The sequence below is a fragment of the Monomorium pharaonis genome, chromosome 4, assembly GCF_013373865.1.
Source record: "Monomorium pharaonis isolate MP-MQ-018 chromosome 4, ASM1337386v2, whole genome shotgun sequence".
Taxonomy (NCBI): domain Eukaryota; kingdom Metazoa; phylum Arthropoda; class Insecta; order Hymenoptera; family Formicidae; genus Monomorium; species Monomorium pharaonis.
In genome coordinates, this window is record NC_050470.1 from 29171065 (window position 1) to 29195021 (window position 23957).

A 23957-nucleotide genomic window follows, 5' to 3' on the forward strand; every position below is an offset into this window, starting at 1 on the left:
GCGTGCAAGTCCGTCTGAACGGGACGTAGAAGAGGCGCTCTCGTATTGGATACGGGACAGTGTCACGTGTTCGTGGCAGCCGTCAGTGGCCGTCAGTCGTCACCTCCAGTGGTTCCAGACTTCCAGTTCCCCGTCATTTTCTGTCATTATTTTCGGAGCGTATCTCGCGACACAATCAACGATTGCAGTGCGATACAACGAGCATCGTGGCTTGCACTTTCGTTCAAGAGATCCGTCTCTCTCTGTCTCTCTCTCTCTCTTTCTCTTTCTCTTTTTCGTCCAGTCCGCTTATCGATCAGTCAACGCGAGAGGAAGCTTTTCGTTGCGCGCCTCGTCGAAGAATTAACTCCCCGACATACGTACGTGTCATGGAGTACCGAGAAACGGGGTCTGTTGCTACGCTAGCTTTGTGACTCATCGCGCGATCAACCCACTTGTCGTCCCGTGTTGACAAGTGCGTGGAACGCATACGGGCGTCGCAGGAGTGGGGTTACACACGACATCCTCATCATTACCTTTGACACGAGTCTTACGTGACGCGCGTCCCTCGATCCTCTCGGCTTTGTCGAAGAGGAAGGTCGTCGAGGAGCTACTGTTACGCTCGCATCAGTAATTAGTTGGTTCTGTTATGTATATTTAAGAAAAGACTCGCGATCCCAATTTTGACATGTGCTAGATACCAATGTATACCCACTGTGAAAATATATGTGCAATGTCATATAATGTAATTGATATATTTTAGCTAATAACAGCTCGAAAATGGATGCCGGATTCTCATCGTACCACAATGGTGGTCCTGCTCGGGAACAGGACTTTGGCAGGTTGTCCCAGTCGATTGGCACCTCGATATTGAAGATATCACAAAATGGTAAGTCCTCCAATTAACAGGACAATGCAACTGTATTATGCAACTCATTATGACAGTTTGGTATATTTTTATATTGCTATGCAGTTCTCTTGCCATGTACAAAACTTGTCCAACAACAGTATAACTGTCATAACAGTTACAGAATGTAGGTGTTAATTTAAAAAACAGTGGGACACTTATTTTAATGGTTTCTTTGCAGTATCTTCCATGCAGAAAATGGTCAATCAACTGGGTAGTTCCACTGATTCTCAGGAACTTAGGAATCAGCTGTAAGTTATGAAAACTATCTGGCTAAAAAAAGAGCAGAGAAGTTTCACAAAATTGTTTTATAGGCATCAGATACAGCACTACACGCAGCAGCTGGCAAAGGATACCAGCGTTCACCTTCGAGACCTTGCTATACTAGCGAATAATTCTGGTTCTACGAGCCCTGGAGAGCAGAGACAACGGAAAATGCAAAGGGAACGCCTTCAAGATGAATTTACCAGCGCATTGAATTCATTTCAAGTAAATATTTTAATCAAGAGTGTGTTACACGATGCAAAGTATTTGTAACATCAAGTGGCTCACATCTATTTAAATGCATTTTAATATCTGATATGTCACTAATGATTACTATTCATAAACTTAGGCCGTACAAAGGCTAGCTGCCTCCAAGGAGAAAGAAATGGTCAGGAAGGCTAAGGCTAGTGCAGGTATCGCGCCGTTCGGGGAAAAGAAACAGGACGCGACGCTTATCGAGTTGCAAGACAGCAGAACATATGGAAGTGACAGCGCGAAATTTCAACAGGAACAGATGCAGGAACAAATGAATCTACGAATGCTAGAGGAACAGGAAGCTAGTATAAGGCAGTTGGAGGTAAATGCTTTCAAGATTGTCAAAGATTCCTGTATACGAGTATGCTTTATACGTATAATTACATTATTTATCACTTTTGCAGAGTAATATTAGTGATATCAACCAAATATTTAAAGATCTTGGAGCTTTAGTGTATGACCAAGGAGAGGTGATTGATTCCATAGAAGCATCGGTCGAAAGAACCGAAGTATCTGTCACTGAAGGTGCTGCTCAAGTAAGGCAAGCGAGTATGTATCAGACCAAACTACGTAAGAAGAAGTGTATTCTCATCGTGATCGCGCTAGTCGTATTATCGATTTTGATTGGTATCATAGTTTGGCAGAGCAACTAAAAAAATGCACATATTTACGACAGTGTACAGCATGGTGGTATATGTAGCGCTATAAAAACTCTTGTCTGTACAAAAAAACAATTGCAGAGTCGCCGGTCGATCAAAATTTTAGTGACATTTCTGTCCAATCCTAATTGTTTTAAATAATCACGCAAAGGCGTAGCATTGTCATAGAGATGCAGGAAAGCGAAGGAACATACACGCGTCTTACGAATTTAATCCATCTAATTGTGATAATCGTAAGTGTGCGAGCTCTGATTTGCGAATAAGACATTTTAACGGCATGTCTAAAATTGCCGCAGTCCATTTGTACGTTTCAATACTCATAAATTATTAGTATATAATGATCAACTATATAATATAATACGTATATATACAAATGCATATAACAATTTAGATAATGTGGCTATATGTAACAAGGCTAAATACATATGTATTTATGCGTCTGTGTGCGTGTGCATTTGTATGCCTGTGTGGAATGCTTGTACATGATAAAATAAGTAACAAAACATGCTTGTCATCTGCAAAGCAACTTTATGTGCCTGTAAAATATCTTAAGAACTATTCCTAACAGAAAGTTCAAGGCGAATGTCTAAGAGAGAGCATTATGGTACTTTAAAAGTAGTCAAAGAATTCACATTAAGTTATATGTATTAGTTTAAGGATGTTGATTTTTGTTTAAACAAGATATAATAAACAATATGTATATATAAAGACTGACAAGAGCAAGCTCTGGCTCTGAATTATTTTTACCATACAAATCTTATAGTAAACACATACGATTAATGAAATAATATTAACGGTTCTAATCGAAGAGCTTATGTATATGTATATTAAGAAACTAATATCAATAAATATATATAAATCTTTAATTTTATAAAAAATATTTATTTAAATTATTAACAAAATCGCAAAAAATGCAAAAAACCAGTATATTTATATATTAATATATATTATATATATTTTCCAGAAATAAGTTTTCTGAATGGATATATTTCAATTTATGTATTATATATGAATCGAAAAAATTTATAAAATGTATATGCTTCAAGAATCAGTGCTTCGAGTTCGACCTCTTCCAATAAACGAAGAAGTTCTAAAATCGACAATAATATGAAATAGCAATATATTGATACATGTCCACATCGTTTTACTTAATATTAGTAGATAACGTTTTATGAAATAAAGAACTATATAGGAACAACGTAATTAATAACAAAAATTTGTGATGCTTATGTTACTTGCTGTCGCAATAGGTTTCAAAGATCTTGTTGAAAATCGGCTGTATCTGTTCCAGCATGTCTGAAGCCAACATTCCCCTTTGCTTTATTTTGAAAGCAGATGCATTGCATTCCCGAATTAGTCTCGATGCGGCATAACAAGCCACTGTTGAAGACGACAAGGCGCCTTCGCTGGTTCCTGCGGAGATGGCCCACCACCAGAATACTGTTAGAGCACCAGCTAAAAGATCTCCTTGTCCACCGCATCGCCTTCCAGAACCAGCCAATCCACATGACACGATCTCGGTACCCTTGTGACCATCCACGATCACATCCTTTGCTCCCTTGTGCAGAATTATTACATTCTTCCCGAGAGCCTCCGCCACGTGCTTCACGTCGGCTACTTTGACTACAGAAGCAGGTAGAACAGTTTTGTCCAACACTGCTTTGAGCAGACGACTAAATTCCATTGCGTTAGGCGTCAGGATAACTCCAGGATAGTCCTTCACGATCTCTGGCTTCTGACAAACTAGGAACAAACCGTCCGCGTCAATAACCAGAGGCTTCCTCGTCTCTCGACAGATCGTTATTAATTCAACGATTGTTTGGAATATCTTCTCGTCTCTGCCAAGTCCAGGCCCAATCAGGATAACGTGTAGACGATCGAGCCAAGGTTTTATCTGCTGTATTGCGTTTTCCTGGTCCAGGACCGGATGAACTATTGGCTCGGGACTAAATGACTTGATAGGAATGCTAGCGTCCTTGGCGCAAAACACGTGAACGAGATCGGCGCCAGTTCTTAGGGCGCACATCGCTGCGAAATACGGCGCTCCCGTGTACTCAACACTGCCGCCAAAGATCCCGATCCTGCCGTCTTGTCCTTTGTACTTTGTGTTGATTAAATTTGGTACCACCTTCCGTATTCCCTTCAACATACGTTCGTCCATGGACGACGATAAAGACAAGGTAGCCATTGATACAAATCTGATGTAGCGCCTGCAGACAAAACTAGAGATAACATGTGCCATTCTTGAGACATAAAAGAAAATGTCTCTTCCGAAAATTAATTATAAATCTTTTACAAGGAGAGTTAAAAATTGTACAGATTAAATTATCTGTATCCTTCGAGTTTTGAGTATCTTTACCTGCGGTAATAATTGACAAAATTATTTCCTAATGTCTTTCTGCACAATGAAAGACGTCGAACAAGATGCACTGATGTTACAAAGCAAAAATATTATTTTTATATTATTACAACAGATTCACAATAGATTTTGTGTCAGAAACTAATCTGACTGGGTTATGATGCCATAATTGATAAATCCCGTTATAGGAAAGAGAAGAACGTAAATAATACGAACAGCGTAACCAAGAATGCTAAAGACGACTTCCAGTCGATATATCTTTGTCCTGATTATTTATATGCCCATTAGCATATCGATTTGCATTAACAAAAAATTGACGAGTCAGAGCTAGTCAAGGCACGAAAATACCGCACATAACCAACATAACCTCTAAACATTTCGCATACAATAAATTATATTATTATTATTATTATAATACAATATTATAATAACAAATCTTTAAACTTATACGTATCAAATAATGCTGGAAAAGTCACAATTAATAAATGAAAAAATATGATCTCTCTCGTCAAATCAAATATTTACGAGATGCTCATCACAATTATTCTATTACAATTACAAATCTGATTATGTACTTGTTCTTTGTACCGAAGAATTTCCGAAAATCCTGATTCAAATTCGAAATATCCTTTAATATTATTTAATCACTATTCAAAGAGAAGTCTTTTCCAAAACTTCTCTCTGCTACCATATAGTTTTTAACCCTGCGTTAGGTACAATATTTTTTTTATCCACACGAGTGGTCGCAATGTACATGTAATTTAAATTTTATATTTGATTAATAAATGTTACATTAATTTAAACTTTATAAAACAGTAAAAAAACAAATTGATAAATATTAGAATAAATAAAAAAAAATTTGTGTTGTACTGGCAATTTTTTGTTAAGAGGATTATTCTTCTAGATTCAAAGTATAATTCAATTAGCACAAAAAAATTTGTAAAAAAATACGCAAGCGTTGTGAATGGCAATTAAACGGCTTCAGATAAAAGCAAAGAGGAACCTCATCGCGAAAGCGGTCATCGCGTCGTTTTAATTAAGGTGTTTTCATCCATCAGCGCCTCTATGTGCACAATATGTGCACATTGAACTATGTAGTCAAATATCTATGAATCCCGTAGGTAATGCATGACTTTTTTAATCTCTTCTATGCTATGTCCACGTTTATTTGGTTCTGTTTCATGCTATACCCGTAAATTTTACATTTATATGTATTCATATTTTAAATCTGTTTTATGCAAATGTGCATAATCGTGTTCTATAAATATGCAATACCACATATACATGATATAAATTCAATTAATTGATTTGATAAAAATTCACTCACCGATTGCTGTCGCTGCTCCTGCTGCTGATGCTGCTGCTGCTACTGCTACATTCCTTTTCCGCTTTTGATTCTGAAAATGTGATAAATAATTATTCCTAACCTCAAACACAAAAGCAGGTAAATAAATGTATCATTTGAAAAGATAATATATTTACCGAGTCGCTCCATGGATGCCGCTTTCTGCTGACATCATCCTGCTATTCTCGAACCACACATTAATAACGATCGTCCGATACTTTATTCGGCACTCCCGATATTACGAATAATATATCACACACGAGTAAAACGTAAACCGCGCGCGAGAATTTCACTTGGCGCGACCGTTACATTTGAAAAAATACGTGAAAAGGACGGCTCGTCTGATTGGCGATGAAATCAACATGGCACGAAAGTGGCGTGACGTCACGTAACTTCGCGGAAACGCAGGCGAGGAAAACCGTTCGAATGAAAACTTACGCGCCGAGACACAACGAACGGAAATAAATTCGTTTCGAAAATGTCGTATGCTCGCACGACGATTAGTAGCACTTCACAATTAGCACTCGCGATATTCTACAGAACGTACCCAGTAAGAAATAGTACATCGAATCGACATTGATTCGACATCGAAATCATCATTTCGATGTCGATTCGACGTCGAATTGATGTCGAATTCATTATCGTTTCTCGCTGGGTATTCTCTTCGAGCAAACTCTTGGCTCGTACACACACGCGAACACTTACTCGAGATCGAAGGCAAACGCACGACACCGCGCTTTCGATCTCACGGCTCGCGTATCGTTTACTAGCAGCACGACGGCACTCTCACCACAACACCGTACCTGCATAATACCGCACAATTCAATTCTGAACGCGAAATACGCACGGAGTCGACAGAGCGTCCGACCGGCGCTGGAGTGGCGTACATGACTGGACACTGGACTGGAGCGCGGAGCAACGGAGCAACATGGCGGCAGCGGCGCAGGCGCGGCGAGTCAACCGCCTAGCGACGCCGAGTAGCGCCGACTAGCGCCGAGTACCGCCGAGTCTGCCTGCCAGCGGTCACGTACGCCACTGCTGGCCACTGCCGGCGGTGCCGCCATAATAAATATACGTAATTACATTTACGTATATTTATTTCATTCATTTAATACATTATACACGTATCATATATAAAGATACATTGTGCATCATTAGGAACAATTTCTTGTAGCAATTAATATATATACTCTGCAGTGGTTTAATTGCTATTGCCTTCCGAGAGCAACTATAATATTAATTATTATAGTTATATAGGTTTCTTTTGAAATTTGATTCAATTAGTTTTTTAAAAGTGCTGTTTTATTTATTTTATATAGTAATTTCATTTATAAGAAAATAATCGCGTTTGGTTTAGTATTATAATTAGTTTTAAAATAATTTATAAAAATTAAATTCAAAAAATTGTTTGATTTTTGTATTTCTCTGGAAATTAACTTTATAAATGTTTGATAAAAAAATAGAGAGCGATCTTTCATTCTTCAAGAAAGAGTGAAAAGCCACTTGGGCTCTATAACAACTCTCTTCAGTTTCGCTCTCATGTAATTTAATTGCACCTTATTTACGACTTCTACTTTCTCTCATGTGTACTCGAATATTACTTGAATATTTCTAGTACAAGTTAAGAAAACTCTCGGTGCCCGTATATATAGTAAAAATAGATAAAACAGTACTTTGAGAAATATATTAAATTGAATTTCAAAAGAATCGTGACTGTCCATACAGTGGTCAATGAGCAATTAAAAGGTCTGTTCTTTGTCGCTGCACTTCTATACTGTGCAATAAGTTAAAATGAGAAAAAAAATTTGTTTTATTCTAACTTATTGCACCAGTGCAGCAGTGCAACGATAAAAACAGGCCTCTAGATTCTAGAACAATGATGTCGCGTGGCGGAAGTTGACACGGTAATCAATTAACGTAACCTCAAATTCGCGGTAAGAGAGGACACTGGAGGACACGTGTGACGCTCGCGATGGATCTTGTGAAGTCGATTCTGGAAGATGACCAGAAAAAAGCGGATTTAAGTAAATCCACGAAGGTGCACAAGGATGTGGAGCTCGAAATCGATTTGGGAACTCTGCTCGCATCCGATTATAATGTTTTGGACGCGAAAACTCTCAAGTAACATCAATTTTGTGCACACATAGAGACAGAAATGCCTTCTCAGTTTTTATAAAGTTCTATGCGTATCAGAATGTTGGTGCATGTATTTCGTCTTTTTTTTTATAATACACAATATCTTGCAACTTTGTGCAAGGAGGCATTTTTGTCCCTGTGTGTATGCATGTCTGTTAGCTCTTTGTAAGAAAAGACTTTTCTCTGTAAGCAAATCCTCCAACGAATTAAATTCATATTTACAATGCTTGTTGTACTTGCAGATCACAATCAGATTTATACTTAAAAAATCTGACAAGAGACAATGTGCAGTTACTTGTTAATAAAATCTGGGAACTACCAATTGAACGAGTGGACGAAGCTGTAGTAGCTTCATTGCCAAAACCTACATACCTATTGCCTCGTTCACGAGTTATTCCAAAACCTAAACCTTTAACAAAGTGGCAGCAATTTGCCAAAGAGAAAGGAATACAAACAAAAAAGAAAGGAAGGTCCAAACTAAAGTGGGACGAGGAATTAAAGGTAAGATTTGCTTTTACGCTAAAAATGTCCATTATATAACAATAGTAATGGAAATAAGTAGAACTGTAATCAATCCCTCTATGTCACTGATCTAAAGAGTTTCTCTGTGACTCCCTAAAGATTACGAACTTGAAAATGTGTACACGGGATATGTGAGTTAAAACTTACAAAATGTACAAGTCCATTGCTCTTACATGGAGTTTCTTAATATCTCACTTATTTTATGTGTGTATATAAAATTAAATCAATAAATTAATGGTTTAATAAGCGAAAATATTCTTATAATAAATTTTTCAGTTTACCTGATTTTCTAACCTTTTTTTTTAGAAATGGATTCCAACATATGGTTACAAACGAGCAAAGACACAGGAACAGAAAGAATGGTTGATAGAAGCCAAGGATAATGATAATCCGACCGACGATCCGTTTACTAAAGCCAAAACAGCTAAGCAGGAAAGACAATCGAAAAACGAGTTGCAAAGACTTCGAAATATAGCCAGAGCGAAAAAAGTCAAATTACCGAAAGTCGGTTTACCTACTGTTGCCAAAGAACACTTTCCGAATTCTCAACAGCTTTCCGAAGCTTTAACTATAGCGCGTACGTCGACCGCGTCCGTTGGAAAATTTCAATCTAGGTACTCTTCGAATACTTAATTGCTATAAAATTTTTTCTTTTTACGAGACTATACAACATAAAATTTCTATAGATTGCCGAAAGAGAAGGATGCAAAAGGAATTGCCAAGGAGGTGTCAGGAATAAAAAGGAAAAGAAAAGCGCCTCCATTAAACACTACTGAAGAGAAACGTCGGAACCAAGGTCTCGTGGATAATGTTTTGAAGAGCAGCACAAAGATTCTACGCGATGATTATTCAACGGGGGTTGCAGAGTAAATTTTCACTTGCACAAATTTAATCTAGCTACATTACATTATATATGTAACAATAACACATATTTATGTTGTGTTGCAGGATAAAGCAATCCACAACGCGTGGCAGTAAAAAGAGGAAAGGTGCATTAAAAAACAATAAGAATAAAACTGCTAAAAAGCCGAAGGCTGGAAAAGGCAAACGAGATTTACACAAAAAGATTGGCGGTAGAAAGCGAAGATAAATTTAGATGTCTGTAACGATATTTCTAATAATAAATAGACTTTTATGTTTATAAGTTTTAAATGTATTAAATTTTCTAGATAAAGCATTATAATAAAATTAAAGATAAAAAACCACGCTTTTGTATATAATCTTGTATATGATATAAGATAAAATAACAATATAAAAATTACTATTTCAACTGTTTCCACTTTTATTACTTAAAAAAAAGATCCATTTTCGAATTCTTTAAAAATTGTTTAACATTTAGTAATATAATTACAATGCTGAAGAGAATAAAATATTATATAGTAATATAATTAGTAATTTTCTTAACGCTCCCGAAAAAAACTTGTTTATTATATGAAAGTAATAATGTAAAATCCATTGTTTCTTAAACTTGCAATAAAAATTTAGTAATTTTATATAATATTTTCTATTCTACTTTCTTAGGACAGGCGTCATGTAATATTTGATATTTCGAATTTACGCGCGCGGCAGTCCGGCAACCCTCGAGCTCATACTCATCCCTCTTCCGAGAGTTCCGAGTCCCGAATGGCTATCGTCAGTCAATCGTCACTGGTGTTTATGATACGTGTAAACGTTTATGTAGGTTTGTAACGTGATGCGAATGATGCGATATCGTCGTCTATGGTATGCGCGGAATTTCGTTATTCGGTCGAGTATCTGACGACAGTTAAACGCGCTCGAGGCTCGAGGAAGAAACGATGCTCATACGGCATTAAATCGGAGTTCGTGTTGGGTGCAAAGAGCAGCATTTTGGAAGGCTTGTCCGAAGGCGTAAGAACGAAAAAACAAAATTGTAGGTTACGCACATTGCTCGTACCATGGCACAATCGACGGCAAGCGGAACTTCCTCCCGGCGATTCATGCGGGAACACGAGGCACCGTCTTCGTCGCGTTATGTGGACAGCGAATGGGAGTCCAAAGAGGTATTTTTGTTCAAACCAAATTGTATCAATTATTTGTTATTTATTATTATTTACTTTGTTCTAATTAAAAAGTTATTTAATGTTCGAAGTAATATTAAAATTTTTGTAATATATGAATTTGTTTAACACTAAGCTGATTATATATATGTGTGTGTGTATATAATTATGTTTTTAAGTCTTTTATAAGTTTTTTTTTTATGTTACAAGGTCTATGTCTTGATATATGCATCAACATACTGTTTATTTTATCAAAGCAAGAAGCAACATGATACTCTAAGTATTTAAGATACCTTACTTAGAAGAGTATCATGTTGCCTTTTGCATTGATAATGTAAACTGTAACGTGATATATCAAGAGTCAGACTTCACACATCTCTTAGCATTTTTGATGTTACAATTATACATTAAAGTTTTTTAATAGTCTGTGTTAATTGCAAATATTTCTTGAAAGATTTAATTAGTATTTAATAATATTGTTTGTTTATTGATTACTTTGTTGATTAAATGTTTTCTTATTATAATACTTTAATAATATAATACTTTATTCTCTTCAGCATTACAATTTGCCAAGAAGAGGGCTTGGTTTACAAAAGTAAATGTTTTCTTATTGAACAGGCCTTACGACAGCGGGAGCTCGAGGAAGCAAGAGCACGAGCAACACAGATGGAAAAGACGATGCGATGGTGGTCTGATTGTACTGCCAATTGGCGCGAAAAGTGGAGCAAAGTTAGGAACGAAAGAAATGCGGCTAGGGATGAGGCAAAGGCTCTCAGGGCGAAATTGGAGATTGCTGTCAAGGATGCTAATACCTTCAAGCATGAATCACAAGATTTGGAATTGCAGAATGAACAGCTGAAGAAAGAGATGGAGAAGATACACATACTCTTGAAACATGCTGGGCAGTTTGACCAACAGATTTTTACCATTCTAGAATCGGATCCACAATTGAGAGCTGCCTTTGGTTTAGATGAGCAGCTGGAATTTTATAACAGTGTCGAGGCCAACAATACGTTGGATGCACAAATGGATATGATGTCCTGTAAGAATTCGCATGAAACATCGAACATTGTTTCGGGAGCTCATAGTATCTTACCAGAAAGAGATATTGAGGAGTATGTCTTGCAAGGTGCTGTGCCGAAACATGCAGTTGAATTGTATAAGGAAAGTCCCAGTAACTCATTAGATAAAAGCATTACGAAATTAGTCACGGATAACAATGCCAAAAAGGACGAACTGGAAAAACAATCGTCGCCGTTAGATATGTATAACGAGGAGTGTCTAACCCAAAAGATGTCAGCGTTGCAAATCCAATTGGAAGAGGCAACAAAAACTATTTCTGTGGAAAGAGAGTAAGTCTAGTAGTATACATATATGCATATCAATACTCTAAACTAACTTTAATTACATTGTACATAAATTTATTTTACTTCTATAAGGGAAAACAATTCTTTGCATCGAACTGTGGAGAAATTAAAAGCTGAAGTGAAACAGTTAAGGGAGCAATGTAAGGAATTATCTGAGAGTAGAGCTGACGCAATGAGAGAATTATCGGAACTAAAAGAACGTTTTCAACTCGAAATTAATGATGAACATATAGCGGATTTAATAGACAATACAAGTGATGGAGAGAGCATGGACCACCGTTTGACAGAATTAAGGACAGAAGTAAGCCATATAAATATGATCATGTTTGCTTTAAAGAAATTGTTAAGTAGTAATTAATAAAGAGAGAATATTAGTACAAATATTAATACAAATAACAATTTATATTTCTAATACGCATATATATATATATATATATATATATATATATATATATATATAATTATTTTCACATTATATTACACACAAAGAAATATGTTTACATCTTTATATTTCATATTTTATTTTAGCTAGAAAAACTTCAAGTTGAAAATGCAATAGAGTGGAGTAAAAGGGAGAAACTAGAAACTGAGAAGATTTCTTTGGAACGAGAAAACAAATTGCTCCGTTTAAAATTATACGAATTACAAGAAGGAGTAGAGACGCGGCGACCACGACCGGTATCAACAGCCGACACAGACACGAAACAATTACAGCATGAAATTCTAGTTCGCAATATGGTCTGTTTGGTAATTTTATTTTGAATAATGCTTTTTAAAATAGTATTATTATTTTGCTTCTTTTTCACATACAGGTGTTACTTGAAGTGAAACAATATCAGGCGACACTGAAACAATCTTTGGCAGAGAAAACAACTGAGTTATCGCACGCGATAAGACGGTCCGAGCAATACGAAGCGGAAGTGAAGCGAGTGAGAGCAAGAGTCGAAGAATTGAAGAAAGAGTTGGCCATCGCTCAAGATGAGGTTGATGCTGGAACAAATACTATGCGGAAACTACAACAAGCTAACGAGGATCTTATGGAACAATTGGAATCCGCAAACATACAATTGGAACATTTCAAAAATTGGTAAGCAGAATAAATCGATATCTTTAGCTATTTATAATTTTCGATGTTGGAATTAAAAAATATATATTGCATATATTATCACAGCAATAACGAAACATGTGAAACTTCAACGGACGCTGAAGTAGATGGGACTGAGGAGCAAAACTTCCAAGCTAACAATTGCAATGAATGCACTAAAGGTATGTTATTAATACAATTGTCACTTTTAAATTAATAAAACAATAATTAGACGAAATTACAGTTTGCGATCAACAAGAAGCCTAGTATTCGTTCGCTAACAAATGGAGTGTTGATAGCGATGGAATGTTTAAATCAGTTAACGAAGATGCAAATCGAATAGGTGCTCTTATAATGGGCCTAAAGTACAGAATTTGACTTTTTTTTTTCTTTTAAATCTTTAATCTTTTTTTAAATTTTTAACTGTGTTGGAACAACTGTATGTATATGTCAAATAACTCGTGAGTTATGTAGTAGTACGCACTTATTGCATACTACTAATGAATATTAATATTTCTAGAAGCATATATGTAAATATATGTCGCATTTATATTGTTTAATAATGTAGCACAATCGATGACATACAATTTTAATTATCTATTCACTGACATGAATGATAAGTCATCTGTAGTATTGACTGTTTAATAGTTATTTACTCAAAAGAGATTATGCTTGTTTTTACCATTTTTTCCTGTAAATAATTATTTTCATTCATTCATATTTGTTTTTCTACTTTTATATTAATTATGAACATACGTCTTTCCTTTTTTTATTTTTTATTAACGTGCATTTTGTACACAATTCACATTCCGCATTGTTTCCTTTTGTATGTTCCTTTTTAAAAAGTAATGTAAAGATACTGTACATATATATATATATATACATATTCACGAAATACATGTGTAATGAAACATTATGTTTCCGTCATGTATTTTTCGTCTCAGAAAAGACTGGCGAAATCGAGTAGCGAAATACAGTATGTACAAGATACGATACCTGATATATTTATAACTGAACGTTTTATGTCAATATCGAAAATATCTATATAAAATAAGTTGAAGCAATACTTTATCTACATACTCGCGAGTGTGCTACGTGTTGCATATTAAGTTGTAGATAAAAGCAAAACAAACTTTCATACAATCACCTACATCAAATTTAAAAAATTGTTGTTAATTATATTTCTTAACTGGCGAAAGAAAAAGATAAGAAAAAATTTTTCTTCTAGTTAAAATGTATTTTATTGACAAAACTTAATAAATAGCAGCGATTGATGTAACATGTTCATCCCATGTTATATAGTCAATAAGTTTGGAAGTACCTCAATAAAGAAATTGTAACATTGAAGTATACGTAATATTTGTAACTTTCAATCCTGCGGATTTCCTGAAAAAAATATCTACGAATCCATAAAAATGAAAGTTTTATGTGTTGTATTCGTTTTACATTTATATTTATTTTATCTGTTGAAAACTGAAAAGGGAATGTATCACTTGAATTTATGATAGAATGAGTTACAATATCGACGCGCGCGAAAGCAATTAGTCAAATACGATCTAATCTACAAACTAAATGAGTCACAAATGTTCCGCTGTATTATACAACAAAGGAAAATTATTTAATACAAAATGCTTTAAATTTGTAATTGTATGTATATATATATATTTTAGTATTATATATTTTGATGATTCAACACCGCATAGGCGTACCATCAGGATATGTCGGCACTTTCGGTTTGCAGATCTTTGTCCTGCCGTTTGAACCGTACACAACGTTACAGGAAAACGTGAAGTAACCACAGGTAGAACTCTTGGTGTAATATCGATGTTCATACTTTCTCGGTTCGTTGCTGCCATTCATCTTACCGGCGAAACTGTTGGTTACCGTGTAGTAATTCGGTTTCGCCGCTATTGCCGGAGTAAATCTCATGCGCTTATCGGAAGATACGTTTTGATTAACGAGAGATTCTTGACTCTTTGATGTATGCTGACTAACGTGATAACGCTCATGATTTGTCTGAAGTGATCTGGTTTCCGTAGGCGATGATCTGGTGTTATTGAAGTCTTTTGATACTAAAGATACAGTCTGTGACTGAGACTTGCCGTCGCCCTGAGCAACGGTCTCTATGCCGGAGGTCGACATCACTCTGCCACGAAATCCAGGCGGAATGGTGTATCCTGACACGGATTGTCCTGGTTGTAGAATATCACCAGTCCGCGGCATATTTGAGTCTTGATTAACGTGGATGTTGTACTGATTTTCTTTAGCGACTTGTATCGTCTGCATCTGACTGCGGCTTTGCTGCTGAATAGTCTTATCGAGTTTTTGATGATTTGAGGTTGGACGTGAGAAAGTTTCTGAGAACTTCTCTTTGATTGTCAACTTCGAACCTGCTGCTGTAGGATAATCGTCTTCGTCCGCATAGTTGTCATCGTATTCGTCGTATGCCGTGTCGTCCGTTCGCGTTTTTTCGGTAGCCGTCACTTTTTTGTCAACAGCATCCGAATTATTCTTGGAAGCTAGGACAACGGTCTGCCTCGATGTTGAACTACTTTGCAAGCCTTGCTCGTGATTCTTGTTTTCGTCTTGTTTGTTATCATAATTCGAATTTGCCGACGGATTCGATTGTACGCTATCAACATTCGTCGGTCGCTTCAAAGGAGAAGCCGGTTTGAAGGGCTTGAAGAGTTCAGTGTCAGTGAAATTAAAAGGTTTTCGTGAGGATGCGGCACCAGATCCGGAACCAGCCTGCGCTGCACCGGTGTATGTGATTCCATATTGAAAAGAACCTTGTAACTGCGATTGGGACTGACCTCGATGAGTGCCACTTTGAGCCGATGCTGTTCCGCTACCGCGAAATGGTGTCGCATGCTTCTCTACTTTCTCATCGTCGCTCTTCAAATACGGCTGGAACCCGATCTGCGCCTGGCTGGAAGTACTACCTTCACCGTTGGCTTGAGCATCCGCCATTCCGCCTTTGGAGCTTGCTTGCACCTGCGAGTTGGTACCGTGATTCCAACCACTGCTCTGAGCACCTGTCGAAGTAGCTCCGGAGTCTGAGTCTAATTGAACTTGCGTCTGACTCTTTCCGTAACCGGCAACACCTTGCGCGTTGCTAGTAGCTCCTTCTTTACCGCCACTAATCTCGGCTTGAGCGCTTTTGTTGGCGTCGCTGGTGCCAGCCTGGGCCGAGAAAGTGCCGGAACCACTGTAGGTGCCTGTTACCTGCGATTGAGTTGTGCCCGATCCGTATTTACCTTGAGCCGAGGCACTTGCTTGAGTACCCGAGTCCACCTGTTGCACGGAACTCGATGCTTGCGACTCGGTACCGTCATCTATCACACCTGCTAATCCAGGTCCTCTGTCTATTCCTTGACCGCTGATTCCGCCTGGATATTGACCAGGATACTGTCCAGTAACACCAGTTCCTCCAATCGTTTGACCTGTTGTACCTATTGGATACTGAACACCTCCTGTTCCCGAAATTCCGATTCCCGTGCCTGGATATTGTCTGCTTGGATAAACTGGCACTTTGCCTCCTGGATAAATTTCTTGACCAGGATATGAGGTACCGGGAGAAATAACTTGCGCACCGCCAGGATATGTACCTGGAATAGTACCAGGATATGTAACACTTGGATATGTAGCTTGACTACCTGATACAGGAGTTACGCCAGTTCCGTCAGGAATCCTTCCAGGTTGAATAGCACCACCTCGATAAACAGCTTGACCGTTCGTTGGTCGACCATCTGGATAAGTTATTTGTGTACCAGTTGTAATCGTACCAGGAACTTGACCTCCGCTTGGTAAAGTGCCTGATGGAATACCTTGAGGATGGAATACGGGAGTCTGCTGACCACTACCAGGATAAACTTCTTGAGTTATTATTCCTCCTGGGACAACACTACCAGGATAAATCCCGACACTTGTCCCCGGGATAGCCGAATCAGGTCGGACACCGCCAGGATAAACTCCAGTTCCGAGAGAAGTACCAGGAACTCCTAGATATGTTGCACTTGGTAACCCTGTTCCAGGCGCGGTACTAACTGGGTAAGGTCCAATACCAGTAACAGCAGTGGCACCCGTTGTTACTGACGTGGTTACAATACCACCAGGAGGATAGGCACCTTGTACCGGTTGAATACCTCCAAGATATAATCCACGATCTCCTGTAATTAAATTTTCAGATAAATACGTTTTATCATTTCCTGATATCACAACAGTTTTACGAACATTAGCAGGATACGTACCTTCAACTCCTGGTGTCACGGTACCAGGACGGATGCCTCCGGGATACGTTCCGTCAACTCCTGGTGTCAGGGTACCAGGACGGATGCCTCCGGGATACGTTCCGTCAACTCCTGGTGTCACGGTACCAGGACGGACGCCTCCAGGATACGTTCCGTCAACTCCTGGTGTCACGGTACCAGGACGGACGCCTCCAGGATACGTTCCGTCAACTCCTGGTGTCACGATACCAGGACGAACGCCTCCAGGATAAGTTCCGTCAACTCCTGGTGTCACGGTACCAGGACGGACGCCTCCAGGATACGTTCCGTCAATTCCTGGTGTCACGATACCAGGACGAACGCCTCCAGGATACGTTCCGTCAACTCCTGGTGTTACGGTACCAGGACGAACGCTTCCAGGATACGTTCCGTCAACTCCTGGTGTCACGGTACCAGGACGAATGCCTCCAGGATAAGTTCCGTCAACTCCTGGTGTCACGGTACCAGGACGAACGCCTCCAGGATATGTTCCGTCAACTCCTGGTGTCACGGTACCAGGACGAATGCCTCCAGGATAAGTTCCGTCAACTCCCGGTGTCACGGTACCAGGACGAACGCCTCCAGGATATGTTCCGTCAACTCCTGGTATCACGATACCAGGACGAATACCTCCAGGGTAAGTTTCTGGTCTTTCAGGAAGAAAACCAGGATAAGTACTAATTTCTCCAGGAATTCCTCCGGGAGTTGGATACATTATTATCCCAGGGCGAGGTGTTACTCCAGGAATGACTCCTGTTCCAGGGTGTATAATACCAGGTGTGCCAACACTTGGACCTTGCCTGTCAATACCCGTAGGTGGAACTTGTATCTCATCCGGTCTTCCCTGAATTCCAGGATATCCACGAAATCCAGGATACCCAGGACAACCTTCACAACCGGTACCACCAGATGACATACTTTGTGCTTGACCCATACCGCGACTACCACCTGTGAAGAGAGATATTGAAATGTTTATATAAAAAATAAATGAGTTTTTTCTTTGACAAAATTCTTATTTGTATACATATATCCAGCTATATATTATATATATCTTACAACTTATTTGTATTATTTTTGTAATTAGATTGTTTTAATTTAATTACTTTCTTACTTTGAAAAACTAAAATATTCAATTATTATACAAAAATGTGAAATGACTGAATGTAAAGCATTTACTTACTAACTACTGCGCGCGAAGATTGTTGAGTAGCTTCAGCTTCGGCCTTGCCTTCTTTTTTTTCATCACCAAAATTTAAATATTGAGATTGCGTCTGACCACGAAACTTTGTTTGGCGACGTTGACGAATTTGATCAATATTGTTGTTCAGCTTTTCTTGTTGCTCGAGTTGGATCTGTCGCTTTGCTCGAGCTTTTAATGGTGTTAGAACCATGTCGACTATGTGTTTTGACGAAATATGATTTTCATCTATAAGAATTTCGTTGAAGAAAGGATCGAGAGCTCGCTCAGGCACAGGTTTCGTTGTTTGTAGTAAAAACATATTGCGTCCATTGCAGAAATTAACAATTCGACCTCCAGCAAGTCGCCACGCCTATTTAAAATATAAAATTTACATGTTAATATTTTTCTAATTGATAACATATTTCCGCATATAATTTAAGTAATATCTTATTTTTGTTGTACATGACATTTCTTAAACATTTATGATAATATAATGTAAAGATTTATTGAAAAACATAAAAATATATCTATTTATATTGCAATGTATAATAATTTCAACATATGACTTATTATTACCTCCAGTTTCGTGAGGATAGTCGATGCATAGAGTATCTTGGGTTGCCATTTTTTACGTGGCACATTCTGATCATGTCTTATATTTTCAAGATAGCAATCGTTCTCCTTTCTGCTCTTGTATGCAACGAATTGCTGTGAAAAGATCTATTTTAATTACCGTGATTTAATATTAAAACAACGTAATCACTTACCGTTATATCATCAATAAAAGACCATTGTTTCTTTTCATTATTGTTTTCTATATTTTTCATTTCATACTCGTGAATTGATCGATCGAAACGCGTTTTTTCCTATAAATAATAATAATCTAAATTATGTTATAATATTAGTAAATAATATTAAAATAATATATTTATACATGAATTATAAAGAATTAATATATAATATATAATATTATATATGATTCTTATTTTGTGATGTTTTAAAAATCTAATTTTATCTTTCTAGGACAAAAGATAAAAAATTACAATTAGAAATTAAAATTTGCTCTTAATATTTTTGAAAAATTATCGGATTTGGCTTCATGTATTCTATGGTTTTTGAATTCGAAAAGAATGAATTGAATTTTTGAAGTGTTATTTTGAAGCGCATTAGATTTTCTAATTCAACACGTAAGAACTAAAATTCGCAACTCACTTTATTTGCATTCTCTCCTCAATCAAAACCATTTTGGATGAGAGATAAATTTACATTGATTGCAAACAATTATTAAACATTTGACATAAAATAATAAAATTGCATAATACTATAAATAGGGTAAGAAATTTCTAATTATAGATCAATATTTTAACAGGATAGAAGAAATGAAAAGCTGAGAACACTGTACTGGAAAGGAAAAGTTGCTCGTTAATTGATCTTGGGTATTAGCTAAGGCTATTATAAGTTATATGGAAACGACATTAATGGTATTTCAAGCTCTAATGAAAGGGGGTGAAAAAAGCGTTGCGATTAAGACCGAGCCGGATAATCCGTATCGTCCGTCCTTATCTCATGAACTTTGATCTCTAAATTTTTCTTTAAGCAATTGTCTCCTTCTAGTCTCGCGCGCTTCAGCGTGACCCGCATCAATTACGATTCCATAGACTATCATATTCGGAACGACAAGTTCGGTGTAATGACGTTTTATTTTGAATTCGATACGGCGGAAGTGTAAACTTCCGCTGGCCTAACGAAAAAGTTGCAAACAAAAATACGGCAGAATTTATCGGATGAAAGAAAGCTCTCTGCAAGTCTTCGCAGTAGATTAGCTGACGAAACTAATAGTTAATTTGCTAGCAATTTCTGATTGAATCTGTTACCATTAGACTACGAATAGTTGCTTATTGAAAAGTTAATCGGAACCTGATCGAAGTCATCGTAGGTTTCTTCGATGAAAGCGTATTGCACGTCTTAATTCTTATGCGAAAGCAATTTTTAATCATTTTGAAATTGCAAGTCGTACGACTCGACTTGTTTCCGGACATGAATGGAACGGCGATACTCGGGGAGATCACGTTTCCGCGTTTATCATCACGGATAGACGATACATGTTAGCGATTTGCTGAATTTCACAATTGCCGCGCGAATCACGGCGACACGAAGTGTCCTAAATCACTAGAAAACGAGATAAGTGACTATCTATTATTCCGAATTAATGAATAAGCGATACACGTACACACGCAAACTTCTAAATATTATCTTCTGCAAATCTGCAAAAATCCGTTTAGTTTTACAATCAAACAAAACTCGAGCACTTTCGCCGGAAGCTCTCAAGATCTTGCGAATTAGAAAAGCGACGCACTAACAAAATGTGAATTAATAAATTGATGAACCAATTAATAAAAATAGTTAAAGTTTACGTGAAGCGGCCAAAACAAGAGATTGTTGGAGCTATTTTTATTCTAAATTGTAGAATTTATCATAAAATCAATTCACTATTGACGCCTTATTTAATATTAATAAAATACATTATAAATATAAAACTACAATTAATTCACAAATTCGTTTAATTCTTCGCATGTATTGTGGATTTCGGATTTTGATTATTGCGCGTGACAAAAATTAAGTAGCGAAATCGGTTTCTCTTTACTCTCGCGAGGGAAATGGAAAACTTACGTGGTACCTCGCGAGTGCCGTGCTCGCGAGGAAGATCAGGATGACGAGGCACGGCCGCATGGCTCGAACCTTCTGGCGAGATCTTCACGAACTGGCGTTAACCAACGTCTTGACGACGTTTCAACCCCTCTTTCTCTCTCTCTCTCTCTCTCTTTCTCCGCTCGCTTTTTCCACTCTCTTCTTCGGTCCCGTCGTAGCTGGTCCCACGAAGCATCGCTTGGAATCATAAGGGTCTACGTGGCCGCGAGGTAGGAGTAAGAATCGCTAGGCGAAATTCCGGGAATGTGCGTCGTGATGTAAGTGCGTACAGTCGCTCACGTTATCTCGCTTGGTCTAATCTTGTCGCTGCGGATCTCATTACCGAAAAATATGCGCCATGGCCGTCATTGACTTAAAGGATATCCCATGTTGCACTTAGAAAGAAACGAGAGATTGAGTCTTTATATCGCCAGCGTATTATATTGCTTATTCAGATAGCAAAGTACCTTGAACCTGTAAATGAATTTTTCTAAGGTCAAACTCTCTTGTGAGTTGGAAATTTCCTTCAACAAATTTTTCTAGTTTTAAATAAATAAATAAATAAATAAATATACTATATATTGTATATATATATGTATATTACATAGCAATTATCATTTATTATATTATCTATATATATATGTATCTGTATATGTATTATTTTATTTGATATATTATATATTTGGAAATATTTTTTAAATTCGAAAACAGGATACAAATAAGCAACCGAGATTCTCAGTGGCGTTATAATGATAATAACATTAAATGCAGAAAAAATCTTTTGTTTCAATTCAAAGTCACGTAAATATGTATCAATTACGAGCGACATTGAGCCAACTTGACTTATCGAGAGTTTAGTCACTTTCGTTGGCCTAATTATTGACTCCAATCTATTTGTTAAACACAGTTAGTCGCTGTTTATCCTACTACCAAGCGTAGCAAACGATCGCACGGTTCATCGGCGTGATAATGAGATCAATAAATAAAACGGCGATGCGAGAGAGATGAATTGAACGGGAAGCTTTATATGAACGCGCGTGTTGCAATCCGATATAAAGAGAGGCGTGGTGTTGTTAAATTATTTAACATAACTTTTAAATTTCGCCACGCAATGAAGATGAGAAGGGATTAAAGAAACTGAAAGAAGAGAGCTGGATAGGAAGGACGCAAAGTTATTTCAAGCGTATTCGAAACACGTACATATGTCACTTCGTGTATTATTCTTCTGTTACGTTAAACAAGACTTTTACAATTCGTAAAAAAAGATGCGGATAAATGTGTTTCTCGCATAGGCACTCCGATGTGTACAAATAGCACGTATATAATACAACGGTTGTAATAAAATCGCTATCTAAAAACGGCCACATCTCTCCTCCACGCGCGCGCGACTAAAATCTAATACGTAAAAGTGGGAATGCTATTTACAACATGTGGTCAACGCGACTACGTGCTTAATCGCTAGATCGGGATCCCTATTTTCGTCCGATGGGCGATCTATCGAATGACTAGGACGCACGTGTGTGTGTGTGTGTGTGTGTGTGTGTGTGTGTGTGTCTGCATCGTTCGTCAATTAATTATAATTATATTCGACTCGAGCGGATTTCTCAGCGTACGCGGCGGTCGATCCTGTTTTGCGCGACACATCATTACATCTTACATGAAATCTTTATCTTATAACGCACCGTCGCCACTCGCATAATTCGCTTAATCTTGCCGGCCATTGAATTAAAAAAAGATACATTTAACCCATCGTGACCATTAATTAAATCGAGGGAGATCTTTCTCCTCACGGCAGATTGCGTTTCACGATGGCGAAACGGATTCGACTAGTTCGACACTCTGATCGGACGCCAATCTCTGGCGCCGCAAACGAACGAAAGAAAGGAGGCTTACTTATTGCCGCTAGAATTAATTTGCTGCTGGAGAACGTTGCTGCCAAAAGCAGCCTACAACTCGCGGCTCCGGATGAATACGCGCTCGATACCGGATAACGCTCGTTGGACGTTACACACAATGATACTCTAATTGCATAGAATTAATACAGCAAAATTCATCACATAACAGGTGCAGAATACACTAGCGGACGACCGCTGGGTCCGAACTTATCTTTATAATATGAAATACATAGTGTTGTATACACATTTTTATTTATATATAGATATATGTATTTTTGGCAGATGATCGCATTGCCTGGAGCCGGCGTTTTGCGGCAATTCCGGTTGCGCAATTCCGAATCACAGACTCATACGCCTTCTTCGGTTTCGAGAATCACGTCGAACGCTTACGATTGCGAACTTGGTAGAAACTTTCCATTTGGTTGTACAGGACAGAAAGATGGTTTTTTCTTTCCCATCACCCTTGTCGCGGAGGTGTATTCGCTACATCTCGCGCACCTGTCATTCGCACATATTTACAAAGATCGGTGGTAGCTGCCTCGAAGAGCCGCACACAGGGAACCTTTCGTTTAATTCTAAAATAATAATAACACACGATGGCACTTGTAATTCAGTCCGTGTCGATGATCAATCTCAATCGCTTGGCGCCGCGCGATAGCGACGCTACACGCCTTTAAATAGATAAAGTCACGAGTTTGGCGTTTAGCAGACGCTCTCGAAAATTTCTTTTCACGACAATCGCTATGTCGAATTGCGCACGTGCTAAAGCACTTTAAGGCTCGATACTTAAGGCACGATTTTACATTACACAATGCGATAAATTAAACACGCTTACAAATTTAACGTTATTACGACTAATCGCTAGGTGGTCCCTAATTCGGAAGATGCTTGGAATAATATCTGTCACACGCAATATTCTGTCGAACTCTTCCTTAATTCGCCACTACCAGAAAATAATCTTCGCTCGATTAATAAAAACAAATTAATAATAGCAGTCGATAATAAAAATTGACGATCATGTAATCAACTGT

General features: G+C 37.7%; 5 protein-coding genes across 9 annotated transcripts; 3 read left to right on the forward strand and 2 right to left on the reverse strand.

Annotated features, from left to right (window-relative positions):
- Positions 1 to 34: 34 nt before the first annotated feature.
- LOC105829017 (syntaxin-7) lies at positions 35 to 2780 on the forward strand. 2 transcript variants are annotated; one of them, XM_012667633.3, is made up of 6 exons: positions 35 to 616; positions 743 to 868; positions 1068 to 1137; positions 1201 to 1375; positions 1500 to 1727; positions 1810 to 2058. In XM_012667633.3, exons 2-6 carry the CDS (start codon positions 760 to 762, stop codon positions 2056 to 2058), a joined length of 831 nt encoding a protein of 276 aa, XP_012523087.1. In that variant the 5' UTR covers positions 35 to 616; positions 743 to 759. The 2 variants fall into 2 exon arrangements, with proteins under 2 accessions (XP_012523087.1, XP_012523086.1); XM_012667632.3 differs by having other exon boundaries at positions 41 to 609; positions 1810 to 2780.
- Positions 2781 to 2925: 145 nt separating this feature from the next.
- LOC105829014 (ATP-dependent (S)-NAD(P)H-hydrate dehydratase) lies at positions 2926 to 5168 on the reverse strand. Its single transcript, XM_028188842.2, has 3 exons — positions 4999 to 5168; positions 4424 to 4493; positions 2926 to 4274 (listed from the first exon to the last, which is right to left on the reverse strand). Coding segments are annotated over exons 1-3 (1050 nt in total). The 5' UTR covers positions 5000 to 5168; the 3' UTR covers positions 2926 to 3295.
- Positions 5169 to 7212: 2044 nt separating this feature from the next.
- On the forward strand, positions 7213 to 9631 carry LOC105837998 (ribosome biogenesis regulatory protein homolog). 2 transcript variants are annotated; one of them, XM_036285911.1, is made up of 6 exons: positions 7213 to 7514; positions 7634 to 7889; positions 8147 to 8405; positions 8733 to 9040; positions 9113 to 9292; positions 9375 to 9631. In XM_036285911.1, exons 2-6 carry the CDS (start codon positions 7741 to 7743, stop codon positions 9514 to 9516), a joined length of 1038 nt encoding a protein of 345 aa, XP_036141804.1. In that variant the 5' UTR covers positions 7213 to 7514; positions 7634 to 7740; the 3' UTR covers positions 9517 to 9631. The 2 variants fall into 2 exon arrangements, with proteins under 2 accessions (XP_036141804.1, XP_012538695.1); XM_012683241.3 differs by having other exon boundaries at positions 7213 to 7889.
- Positions 9632 to 10032: 401 nt separating this feature from the next.
- Positions 10033 to 14242, forward strand: LOC105838001 (coiled-coil domain-containing protein 102A). 2 transcript variants are annotated; one of them, XM_012683244.3, is made up of 7 exons: positions 10033 to 10447; positions 11063 to 11796; positions 11884 to 12112; positions 12340 to 12549; positions 12624 to 12898; positions 12983 to 13077; positions 13128 to 14242. In XM_012683244.3, the coding sequence occupies exons 1-7, from the start codon at positions 10343 to 10345 to the stop codon at positions 13160 to 13162; spliced, it is 1683 nt and encodes a 560-aa protein (XP_012538698.1). In that variant the 5' UTR covers positions 10033 to 10342; the 3' UTR covers positions 13163 to 14242. The 2 variants fall into 2 exon arrangements, with proteins under 2 accessions (XP_012538698.1, XP_012538699.1); XM_012683245.3 differs by having other exon boundaries at positions 10034 to 10447; positions 13140 to 14242.
- On the reverse strand, positions 14123 to 21373 carry LOC105837999 (collagen alpha-1(IV) chain). Of its 2 annotated transcripts, XM_036285656.1 has the most exons (6): positions 21014 to 21373; positions 19111 to 19209; positions 18920 to 19051; positions 18344 to 18713; positions 17146 to 18111; positions 14123 to 17064 (listed from the first exon to the last, which is right to left on the reverse strand). In XM_036285656.1, the coding sequence occupies exons 1-6, from the start codon at positions 21071 to 21073 to the stop codon at positions 14585 to 14587; spliced, it is 4107 nt and encodes a 1368-aa protein (XP_036141549.1). In that variant the 5' UTR covers positions 21074 to 21373; the 3' UTR covers positions 14123 to 14584. The 2 variants fall into 2 exon arrangements, with proteins under 2 accessions (XP_036141549.1, XP_012538696.2); XM_012683242.3 differs by having other exon boundaries at positions 14123 to 18111.
- Positions 21374 to 23957: the final 2584 nt, after the last annotated feature.

Coding starts and splice junctions, on each gene's coding strand:
- LOC105829017 (XM_012667633.3), top strand. CDS start 760: ATGGATGCCGGATTCTCATCGTACCACAATGGTGGTCCTGCTCGGGAA. Junction 869..1,067: donor ATTGAAGATATCACAAAATG/GTAAGTCCTCCA, acceptor GTTTCTTTGCAG/TATCTTCCATGCAGAAAATG. Junction 1,138..1,200: donor CAGGAACTTAGGAATCAGCT/GTAAGTTATGAA, acceptor ATTGTTTTATAG/GCATCAGATACAGCACTACA.
- LOC105837999 (XM_012683242.3), bottom strand. CDS start 21,073: ATGCGGCCGTGCCTCGTCATCCTGATCTTCCTCGCGAGCACGGCACTC. Junction 19,210..21,013: donor CGGCACTCGCGAGGTACCAC/GTAAGTTTTCCA, acceptor TATTATTTATAG/GAAAAAACGCGTTTCGATCG. Junction 18,112..18,343: donor ATCTTCGCGCGCAGTAGTTA/GTAAGTAAATGC, acceptor CTCTCTTCACAG/GTGGTAGTCGCGGTATGGGT.
- LOC105838001 (XM_012683244.3), top strand. CDS start 10,343: ATGGCACAATCGACGGCAAGCGGAACTTCCTCCCGGCGATTCATGCGG. Junction 10,448..11,062: donor GCGAATGGGAGTCCAAAGAG/GTATTTTTGTTC, acceptor CTTATTGAACAG/GCCTTACGACAGCGGGAGCT. Junction 13,078..13,127: donor TTGCAATGAATGCACTAAAG/GTATGTTATTAA, acceptor AACAATAATTAG/ACGAAATTACAGTTTGCGAT.
- LOC105837998 (XM_012683241.3), top strand. CDS start 7,741: ATGGATCTTGTGAAGTCGATTCTGGAAGATGACCAGAAAAAAGCGGAT. Junction 8,406..8,732: donor AGTGGGACGAGGAATTAAAG/GTAAGATTTGCT, acceptor CTTTTTTTTTAG/AAATGGATTCCAACATATGG. Junction 9,041..9,112: donor GTTGGAAAATTTCAATCTAG/GTACTCTTCGAA, acceptor AAATTTCTATAG/ATTGCCGAAAGAGAAGGATG.
- LOC105829014 (XM_028188842.2), bottom strand. Junction 4,275..4,423: donor TTTGTCAATTATTACCGCAG/GTAAAGATACTC, acceptor TTTTGTCTGCAG/GCGCTACATCAGATTTGTAT.